This window comes from Rutidosis leptorrhynchoides, chromosome 10, assembly GCF_046630445.1.
Source record: "Rutidosis leptorrhynchoides isolate AG116_Rl617_1_P2 chromosome 10, CSIRO_AGI_Rlap_v1, whole genome shotgun sequence".
Lineage (NCBI taxonomy): Eukaryota > Viridiplantae > Streptophyta > Magnoliopsida > Asterales > Asteraceae > Rutidosis > Rutidosis leptorrhynchoides.
The window spans coordinates 322,486,505-322,498,356 of record NC_092342.1 but is presented as its reverse complement, the minus strand read 5'-3'; the positions used below and the strand labels follow the sequence as shown (position 1 = coordinate 322,498,356).

Below are 11,852 nucleotides of genomic sequence, written 5' to 3'. Positions count from 1 at the left end.
CGAGACCTTCAACTATTTTTTGTTGTGCATTTCATGAAACTAACATATCATTTAATAATTTTTTCTTTAAAATTCCGTGAATTCACGAGTCTCTGCACTAGTATAATTATAATTAAGGATATAATAGGTAATTAAGTGTGAATGAATTAAATTAAAAGTGGTGTGTGAGACCCTAAACAAAAACCTAATTTTTTAACCCATTTTGGTGGGTAAATACAAATTTGGGGGAAATTATTTTGATCACACGCTACTGCTACTCTTTGCTGATATTCGCTGTTTTTAGGGTTCCAAACTTTGTCTCAATTTAATTTTAAATTTCGACCTCGAAATCAGTCAGACGATTCGTTCGTCGATCGACCAATTCGACGACTAATTCAACGCCCTTTCTTCTTCTGATCTACTTCGATTATTCTCTGCTATTAGATCATCCTGGTAAGTTTTCTATGTATACCGTCTCTCATTATATAGGCATATATGTATACTATTAAAACCGTGTGGATCTTTTACAGGCAACTGAAATTACAACGTACACTGATATTTTTCATGTTATAATTAGTGAATTAGGGTTTGTTACTGTAATATACTTAGTATGGATTTGTAAGATTTGTTCTAGGGTTTTCAATGAGGGAGGTCAGAGTAAGTTATTGTGCTCAAAGTTATAACTATACGTTATTGCGATTAGTTAATATCTGGTTGTGTACAGTAAGTCAGTAAGTATTGTTTGTTCTTATGTAATTATTGTGGAATTAAGAAGCTAAAAGCAATGCTTCGCTAATATTGATATATTTTCGTTGATAGAAAATTAAAGGTTGAGTTATATTTTTCTTTTAGAAATTAATTTAGGTGTGGCTCATATGAATGAGTGAATTTAGTTAATATGTTTTTGGCTTTTTGCGTAGTGGAGAGCTTTAAATCAATGTTACACACTGAACATTAAATACCCTATAATTAGCTATATAGATGGACTATTTACTCATGAACATAGCATGCAACGATTTCATGCCTTCAGGCTTTAGTGGTTTACTTGAAATGCCACGAGTATACATATGCGTGTATGTGTGTGTGTGTTTGTGTGTATGTACATTGATTTTTTTGAAGAACGTTAAACATAGCATAGCGGTGGGACATGCTTAACTCGGTGGTCATATAAGCAGTCTAAGACACTAAGCAACTATATTTGAAACTCTCGTACAATCTGGATTATATCATCGGCTATCTTGATGTTTAATCATTTACAGGTTATCCTAAGACTGGGGTTCTATCCTTAATCCTTTAATATGGAATGTTGGTGTTCATGTAAATATGGTCAAATGTGTATCTTGTATAAAGGATAATTTCAATATATTATATAGAGGTGTGTAGTAATGAACTAGGTATAATCCTTTTAAGCATCATTCGAACAATCCAAGTGACATAATAGCCTCGACAACTGGAATTTGAGGTTGGGCTGATATTTGGAGAAGATAGAGTATAGGAAAACTATTAAAGAGGGTTGATGTATGGGCTCACATTCACCTCAATTACGTATATTAAGATCCAGCTGTAAGAAATTCTTTTTTTTTTTTTTTTTTTTTTTTTAATTCAGCTGGGTGCAGACTTGTTGAAGATTCCTATAGTTGTCATAGTGACTGATGTGTGGAAGTGTTATCTGACTGCAACTAAATGAATTTGTGAACTTTATTAAGGCCTCTATATTTTTTCCATTTTCATGGCCTAATTTTTGTTATAAGATCTCAAAAACATAGACGACCCCGAATTACTAGGTTCTGATGCTACAATAGTCAATGCTGTATGATACATGTAGTTGAAATTTCGTGCGATATTTGGTTAGTTACTTGACTGTTTTACTCCTGCAGCACTTTTTGGCTGATTAGAGGTTCTGCTCAAGAATGAACCCGCAACAGGTTGCACAACCCAGATCTTCTGCGAATGGATTTAATCGAGGAAGAGGCGAAAAAGAAATTGGGACTAGACCCGGAAATAAATCTCTACTTGGAAAAGCAAATTATAACAAAAGTTCCAGTACAGGTTGAGTTCTTTTTTTGGCCTATTGATCTGTATATTGTAACTTTCATCTTCTTTTATCTCATTTTTGGATTGCTCAGGCTTACAAGCTGGAAATAAAGGTGGAGTTGATAGCCCATCACGTGAGCGACTAATTTACACAACAGCATGCCTCATTGGGCACCAAGTGGAAGTCCAGGTCATCGATGGATCAGTGTACTCTGGAATATTTCACGCGACTGATGCTGAGAAAGATTTTGGTATCTTCTATTGAATTGTAGTCTTGTAGAAATACTGTGGTAGTTGATGTTTCTGACATTAGTCTACTTGAGCGTATATACCTTTTAAAGATATACTTGGTTGCCCGTTGCCGTTTGCAGGAATAATCTTGAAAATGGCTCGTGTGATAAAGGCTGGTTCATCTCGTGGACAGAAGAACATTTCAGATTCTGTTCAAAAACCCCCTTCCAAAATGTTGATAATACCCGCGAAAGACCTGGTGCAGATTGTAGCTAAGGTATTTATATGTTTATGTTTGAATACACTCTTCTTGATCTTATATAAATTGTTCATCAATCTCTTGTTCTGTTCATATATAATGATGCAAAAATCTATGCTTTTTCCAAGTTATGAGAGCTTGTCAGAGTCAAATCTTATATTGTTCAAGCTGAACATCTGTTGACCTTTTAAATTTGACTTCATATGAACTCGACTCGTATGTATATTATGTCCCTATGTAATATGTGCTTGCAATTATATATGTAAGCTACATATATGTATGGAATGCAAATCAACTGAGCTTTTATTAAGTTTTTTTGAATTTGGACTTAGTTTGAGATCGTTTCAAGTTGTGAATTATATCTAGCTCTTCATCTGAGCTATTTGCGCTCTCCATCCGAGCTTGAATGTTCCTCGGGCCGAGCTTAAACTTGTATAATGATGCTCATATGAAATGAATGTTAACCAAGTTTGAATGTCTAACATGGGGAATTTGGCTTGACTTCTTGAGCTTTTGTGGTTTAAAGTCCAACTTTTATCATGTGGTAGACTATTTGCGCTATATACTTAATTTAATTTGGAATTTATCAACCTGTAAAGCTTTAAGGTTGTTAAAAGTGATAACTTTAAAAGTTTTTTTTTCAAGATTGTTTGTATATTTTTTGAGATTGTTAGTAGCATGCATCACATAGTGTTTAGAAACTTGGTAGGTGTTAAGATGATGTTTTAGGCTTGTTTTTCTATGTAATGATGAAAGTGTTTTTGAATGGCCAGAGTGTATCTGTAACTAGGGATGGGCTGATGAATGAATTCCAGCACGATCAACTGCATGACATTATGATAGACTCTTCTATTTCCCAATCCCGGCATGTTGACTTGGAACGAGAGTTGGAACCGTGGGTTCCGGATGATGATAATGCAGAATGTCCTGAGTTAGACAATACTTTTGATCGTCATTGGAACAGGTTCTTATTATATTTGGGATTTAAATTGTTAATGCCAGCATTTGGTATCTAGTAATTATCAAAAGTATCACTAATCATTTGACAGATTTGTCTTAATAGGCAAGTAGTACCAAGATATATGTAGAGAAATCCTTGTAGGGGTTGCTAAAAAGTGATTTGGATGGAATTAATCTAATAATTGGAAAACGTTACCCAATATTACAGATACTGTTTTATGTGTAGTTTTTTTTACTAAAAACTTTACCTTGAAGTTGCTGATATGTTTTGCAAAATAAAAACTTGTTCATATGATAATCAGCTTTGACTTTAGCCATTTTAACCGACTAATCCGACTTTCAGCGAATAAATCCAACTAAATCCGACATTTGACCGATTTTTACTCGTTGACGGGCGTTGTTTAATTAATTTTGACTTATTTTGATCAAATCGGGGCGTCAGGCTTCTAAAACCGAATAACCACGGATTAATCTCGATTATTAATTACCATGATCACACACGAGTGCATTAATAACTCCTGTGGACCCATCTCTTATAATCATTGAGTTAAAACTCAAGATTACATAAACATCTATGTCATAAAGATAATGCCTATAATTTTCAAACATAACAATCTAGTGCTCTTTCATGACCAAATTATGAGATTGACTTATGAATTTTGAAGACCTTTAACATTTTTTTCCCTATATGTTTTGCAATAAACTAGAGGCTGGGATCAGTTTGAAGCTAATGCAACATTATTTGGAGTACAAAGTACATTCAACGAGGAGCTCTACACAACAAAACTGGTTAGAGGTCCTCAAATGATAGAAAGAGAAAAGGAGGCGTTGAGAATAGCTAGGGAAATCGAGGGTGAGGACACTCAAGATCTTCATTTAGCAGAGGTAACGGTTTTCTTGTTATTATTGTTTGTATAGTAGTTGCTTCTACTAATATTACAACCTTAAATTTTGTCTTGTAATTAGGAAAGAGGCATTAACTTCCATGAAAAGTTTGATCTTGATGAGGAAACTAAATACTCATCCGTTTTCCGTGGAGTTGATGATAGTGGTTATGATGAAGATGAGGACATTTTGGATTCTCAGAATAATGAAACCTTTGGAGATGTTTCTGACTCCGTCATGAGCAGGTCATTTAGTGAGGTAACAAGTGGGAATATTAACAATGGTTCCTAGTTATTATCATAATTTTAAAGATTAGTACATGTGCGAATAGTAACAATGGTCATTTAATGAGGTAACAAGTGGGAATAGTAACAATGGTTGATAGTTATTATGACATGGTAGTCTTAATGCGCCAACTAGTCCTTTGTCTATAACAGAAGGGGCTTATGATTTTGTATTTATTTGTTTGTAGTTGAGTTTGTTGTTAGTTGTACTGAATTAATTGTAGTTACAGTAACTAGAGAAGGCAAAATGGGTAGGATGGGGAATGGGTAAAATGGTTCCAGCTTGAAATGGGTTATATTTTATCATGGGCTGAAATGGATTAAGTATATATGATTATAAAGTCATTTTTTTTGGTAATAATCTTACTGTTGTAGAGCTTAAAGATTAGTGACCTTAATGTTTGTTGTATATGATTTGTCAACATTTCATATTGTGCAGGTTGATATTAAACGCTCTCATTTGAGTACTAGCAACGACTTCAATCTATCTGGTTCTATGGATGGTCAGAGCAGGTATGTTTATTGACCCTCATATTTAACACAATTGTGTTATTTGTTTTGCAATTTACTGTTAAGATCTGCTTTCTAAGTCTTTCAATAATTGTAGTGTTCAGGACCATCAGACTAATCAACAATATGCAGGAAGTAATTACAACAAAGAGGATAAGGAGAAGCAAACGGTAGATTATATGTTGTCACTTCTGGTCACTTAATTAAATTTCTTCGGGCCCGTTTTTCTTCTTATTATTAAGTCCTTTTTTTCTGAATGAATATATGACGTTTATGGGTAATAAATGATGGATAAATAGTTAGTGTTTGTTTTATGTGTTGAATAATTGTCCGAGTTGTTGAATTCACAAAATAACCCTTCATGTGAGATAGTTTAGAAACAGTTAATAATAAAATTTTAAAACTAAGGACTTAAATGCACAATCATTTGAATTTTTTCTATTAAGACACATCACAAACAAAGACCTCTCAATATCTTTTCATATTAAGTTCCAGACTATTAAGTCGATTACGTTAAAAACAAACATGGCCTTAATGTACATATATGGAGTGTGCTATCATATCTCTCTCTCTCTCTCTCTCTCTCTCTCTCTCTCTCTCTCTCTCTCTCTCTTGTACTATTTACCGACTGTTTCTTTCTTGTTTGAGTTATGCAGGTGTATGATCAAAGCCGGTCTTCAAAACTTAAGGGTTAGTTTTTATACACTTGTGTTATGACCTATGAATGCAGAATGCATTATATCTTTAGGCTATCATTAACTCCATATGTTATTATGTTTAATGAATGTTAGGTGATAAGATAAGGTGTAATGTCTACTTTGGTTTGCTAAGATTTTTTGTTTTCAAAACACCCTCCATCCCATAAAAGATGATTATTTCATTGAAATGTGTCGTGTAACTCAGAAGTTTCATGACATCGTCATCTACCCCATAAGTTTTACGTGTCTCAGCAAGGTCAACCAAAAGAAGTTAGATGACACAAAAAAAAAACATCATAAAATTTTAATGTAGGTAAAAGTAATAATGGAATCTAATAAAATTAAATGTAAGGTTTACCTTCTAGCCATCCTAGGTGAAAGATCATTTCCTTTGTTTTGTCTTTTTGTGAACACAAAAATACGATGCAACCTTGAACACATATAAATGGTACGAATCATGTTGATTATTTGTAATACCCTGGCAGCTCGAAGATGTTGTAAAATCACACCAACCTTCTTTGTAAATGAAGTAGTGATCTTTGTCAACATTGTGCCACGTGTGATATTACCAGTACATATAAACAAAAAGCGTAATGTCAATAATGGTTCAAATACGATATAAATAGTCAAAGTTATTAAAAATTTAGTTACCTCCATTTAGGGTGATACTTAAAGCTTTTTGAATGTCTTCTTAACAAATGAAAATACAATGCTGAGATTTCTATGCATTAAAATAATGTCTTCAACATATAGCATGGAAATCTCGGCACTCTATATTCATTCGTTGAGAAGATATTTAAAAAAGCTTTAACTGTCGAGCTAGATGGAGGTAACCAAATTTCTATTAAATTTGACTATTTATATTGTATATGAAATATTAATGACAATATGCCTTTTGTTTATATGTACAAGTTATATCATTAGTGATACAATATTGACAAGAATCACCACTCTATTCAAAAAGACAGTTGGTGTGATCTTCGAGCTGCTAGAGTTTTATAATAAATCAACATGATTCGTATCACTTATATGCGTTCAAGGCTACATAGTAATTTTGTATTCGCGATTGTATATATTTACCGATAAAAGACAAAAGAAAGAAAATGATTTTCTTCTTTAAGTGAGGATGGTTTGAGGCAAACATTATGTTTAATTTTTGTTATGGTTTTTTCCTTATTTTCTTTGTATTAAAATTTTATAATGTTCTTTTTTTTGTGTCATCTAACTTCCTTTGGTTAGCCTTGCCGAGACTTATAAAACTTATGGGGTATATGACGAGGTCATGGAACTTCTGGGCTATAATGTCATAGAAATCTCAAGGGTTGCTCTTTTGCAAACAATAATGACTTGGTCATTGGTAAAATATTTCATGTAGATTGCTTTCCGGCTTGAAGATTCTAATTTCGAGTTGGAAAATGTGTTTTGGACTACTGTTGAAGTCTAGTTTTTTTGTTGAAATTGCATACTAATTCAAACATTGCAATTCTCATTGGCAGAGAGAAATTTTATATAGTATATTTTACAGTTTTGGTGGCTTGGAGGGAGATTATTATAGTATCTGGAAATAATATGAAAATGACAATCATGTTAACCGGAGGCTTTGGGTTCTTTATAAAATCTAAGACCACTAAAGTCACTTATGTGAGAATTGTGTAATTGGATGAACTTCACCTTTCAACTTTATATATGTAATTGGAGGCTTTGTTGATTAGTGTTATTGTGATTCGATGCCAATATGTTCAATCGAAGAGATACATTTTGCGCATTTAAGTTCACTGTTGCTTTATGTTGTAATTTACTGATTTGAATGTGTGGCTTTTGTGGCATTTAATAAGTGAGTTTGATATCACCATTGTATTTTTAATTTTATGCAGAGTTATCAAATAAAGAAAGTGATGATAATGAACTCTCACCAACTGGTACTGCATATGCACCACTCGCTGTGGTGTCTAAAGCTCGAGAAAAGACCAGTTCTAGTGAGCAATCTGAGGGTGGAGCAGCCAATGCCAAGATTCATGCACCTACGGGCTCTCGTTCGCGTCCTGCTACTTCTGCATCAGCCACTTCAGAATCTGGAAATATTGCCCCTATATCTGCTACTGCTGCTGGTGCAAGTGCCCCTGGATTATCACCTAGCTCGTCAATGGGCTCTTTTACCTCAGAAAAGTCAACCTTGAATCCTCATGCAAAGGTTTTTATGAAATCTGTTTTTGTCGCACATCTCCATTCCTTTAAATTAAAAGTTACAATGCTGGTGACACTTATACTTACACTAGAGGTGGAGAAACTAGCAAGTTGATGGGTTGGGTATCAGGTAAATAATGGTAATTTTGAACGAACAATAGTTTGGCGAGTGACCTAAGTTATTATTTTTTTAATAAACATTAAGATCTATGTTTATAATTTTTTAATCTGCGTTTACTGAATAAAATGGTTTGGATCTGTTCACTATAATTAGAATTTGGGCGACTCAACCCCTTTTCTATAAGCTATCATTTTCTGGTTTACTTGTTGGACCTTTTAGAGGTCAAACATAACCAGAATCAACTTGATCATAAGTTTAAATCAGTTGAAGTTGACTCCTCTAGCAATGGTTTTCACGTTTTCAGGAATTTAGATTGAACCCAAATGCTAAGAGTTTTGTTCCATCACCGACAAAATCAAAGGCTACTGCTTCTCCAGTATCTGATGGTTCCTTTTACTACCCGGCTAATGTAGCTCCAGTCCAACATATGCATGGTATGCCTGTTGGCGTTGGGGTAAGTTATTATTTTTTGTTACAATTATTCGTTCATTCACCCAATCCTCCTAATTCATATATATCTTTCAATTTCATTTTTACTTAAGTTTTGTATAATCTAATGTCTTCGTAGATGGGACCCTCATTTCCTACCCACCAGCCTGTTCTATATGGTCAACAAGGAACACCTTTGCAACCCCCTCATAATTATTTTCACCCAAATGGGCCACAGGTATGTTGATCGTTCCAGTTGCTCTTTTCCATTTACTCATAGAAGTTGAATATAATGTGGTCGTAATGCTAAATGTATTGTAGTATGGGCAGCAGATGCTTCTTGGTCAACCTCAACAAGTCTACTACATGCCAAATTATCCTTCGGTAAGAAATTTGACTTGACCTGCTCATTTATGCCTTTCAAACTTCACTATATCAATCAGAAATAATTACTCTCCGTAGATTATGTTCGACCAAATTATAATTACGTTCCAGTTGCTCTTTGTTTTGTAGTAATTACTCTCCCTAAGCCCTATAAATCATAAATGCTAAACCTCAAACCCTTGATCCTTGGACCCACTTGTGTATTGCTCCCACGCAGGTTCGATCCCGTGCCTCCACATTTGGGTACCCTTTGACATTGTCAACAATCTCAACATATGGTCAGAGGGCCCATGCCAAGATACCCCTTTTTTTCTAAAACCTCAAACGCTAAACCTTAAATACGGTTTGCATAAAAAAACAGATTTTCCCCTCGCATTTTTACTGAAGAAAAAATGTTTTTAGTCCTTTTCCGTTAGTGGATAGTCAGTGAATTAGTTGGTCTTTGGTTCTCTCGGTCTCTACATTGTTTATTTCTCTCCGGATCCGTTCACTATGTGTGAGTGTGTATATGTGTGTGTGCGCGTGTGCGCGTGTGGCATGCGCGCGCGCGCGTGTTTACATGTTTAAAGATTGGACTTCTGAAAATGAGGAGGAGAATGTGAATGCTTTTGTTAGATAGATAATGGTGATGTATTGAAGAATTCTGTATTATTGTCAAACATAATTTAACCCAACCATGTATATTAACTCACTGAACGCTTGTAGTATAATAAGTTTTTGAATTTTAGAGTAGGAAACATTTGTACTTTGGTCAACTTCTCATTCGGGTTCTTGTCGCAGGAGATGCCATATAAAGGAAGAGAATTTTAGGTTAACAAAGGATTTGAGGCCCCGACCATTAAATTTTGACATGCTTTTGAAGCATGATTAGCACAAAAGGAACAACAGAACCATAACCTTTGTGACATGGCGTCGTATCATCGCTAACAGGCATTTGTCGAATGCTCTTCAACGTGATTTCTTTCCTGTGTTTCCGGGTGACGTTATTTTATTTAGATTGTGTTATTTGAACCTCACACAATTGAAAAAAGGGTACCTTTTACATCCTTCGATTATTCTTGTCTATCTAGTATTGATTTATCTTTTTAGTCGATTTTGGGTGAAGTTCATGGCTATGTTAGTATTTCTCATTTTATTGGCCACAAGATGCTCTGTATGTCTTTATCCAAAAAAAAAAAAAAGATGCTTTGTATTTTCACCAGGCCTGTATTTGGCAGGTGACGTACAATGTACACCGTAGGACCGACTTTACAAGAGTTAAACGTACACCGTATGCCATTGTTCTTGCTTTCAAATCCGATAGCCGTTTGTGGAATTTTTTGAAGACCGGTTGCACTCATATACCTTATCCATATTTGAACCAACGGGGAGACCGAGGTATAAGAAAGGTATTGATCCGGCCTTGCAACCCATCCGTGATGCCATAGATTTGATTTCTTTCTTGACCCCCACACCATAAACAACACTCTTATGAAAATTTACCTTTAGAAGACTTCTTCAAAACATTTGGGAAGCCTATCTTTGATATGGAGAGGTGACTATAAATTTGATACTCAAGCATTCTTTATGATGATCCAGTTTATAAGCTAGCTATCGGTTTAACAATTTACTGTAGGTTATAGTTTGACTTCGAAAGAATCATTATCAACCTCGTAAAATGTCAAATTTTCATCGTTACTTCTTGAATGTTGTTCATCCATTAACTTGTCACTCAATGATGTTTGGTGTAACAAAGTGTTTGATAAATTATTTACCATTAACGTATATAGTCTTACTTTAACGTTGTCATAAGTGAGTGTCTTCATGTTTTAATTGAAAGTCAAATATAAACGCTCCTCAAAGTCGAAAGAGGAATTTAAATTTATTATCTTTCGGGACCATGTTACAAACAATCCCATTGAACTTCCAGACCGAAAAATATTTGCAATTGAAAACGTAAGAGAATGTACTAGTTAACGATTTATAATTTTATATCTACAAAGGACTTCAAATTTATTATGGGAAGTGATATGTACACAACAATTTTTTACACATACACAACCAATTATGCTTTACAGTCTTGTACTGTACAACACTACAAAGCATGTTTGATTGTGTATATGTAAAAAATGATTGTGTACATATCATCACCCATTTATTATTTCATGTGCAACTTATTACTTATTCCGTATATTTTATATGTTCTACTCCTTCCATGTCAAAAATCATCCTTATTATTTTTATTTCTCACAAATATTATCTTACTTTAAATAATAATAAAAAATCATTAAAATTTCAATATTACTATTTTATTATTAGAAATTCATCACATTATTTTATTACTTATTCTTTATGAAAATATTAAATAGGAAAAATTCATTAATATATTTTATTTTTAATATTTTTTTGAAAGGCAACCGTCGGGATCGAATACTCTCTTTTACCACGCACGCACACGCTTTCGAAAGAAAACCCGAATCGCATTGTAGGAACTCGATTCTTAAAACATCCCGAGGGGCAGACATACCGAGTTTGAGACCTGAATGAATCTGGTAGAAAACCCCCTTCAAGTCAACCTGGACCTCCATATTTCAGACATATTGATTAATAAGATGGTCCGAGCGAAGCTCGAACCCATAACTTAACCATCGCTACAACAAACAACAAGGTGTTGGAATACCATTGAAGTCAAACTTGGTTGGGTTATATTTTATTTTTAATGAAAAATCAAATATAACACTTTTATGAGATAGAAAAAGTATTTCTTATATTGGTTAGAAATAAATAATATTCTAAATTTTATTTTTAGTAAGAATATACTCAAAACATTTATGGATACATATCTATATCAGCTCAGATTTCAAACAATATATCAAAAATACCGACAAACTGCTTATTTCTCGATATATTTTACA

General features: G+C 33.9%; 1 protein-coding gene across 1 annotated transcript; it reads left to right on the top strand.

Moving 5' to 3' along the window:
* Window positions 1–231: 231 nt before the first annotated feature.
* On the top strand, window positions 232–10,067 carry LOC139871989 (polyadenylate-binding protein-interacting protein 3-like). The gene is made up of 15 exons (XM_071859760.1): window positions 232–432; window positions 1,857–2,028; window positions 2,106–2,264; window positions 2,385–2,521; window positions 3,277–3,467; window positions 4,171–4,348; window positions 4,430–4,606; window positions 5,072–5,145; window positions 5,240–5,312; window positions 5,799–5,832; window positions 7,715–8,031; window positions 8,450–8,599; window positions 8,714–8,812; window positions 8,896–8,958; window positions 9,739–10,067. The coding sequence occupies exons 2-15, from the start codon at window positions 1,890–1,892 to the stop codon at window positions 9,766–9,768; spliced, it is 1,821 nt and encodes a 606-aa protein (XP_071715861.1). The 5' UTR covers window positions 232–432; window positions 1,857–1,889; the 3' UTR covers window positions 9,769–10,067.
* Window positions 10,068–11,852: the final 1,785 nt, after the last annotated feature.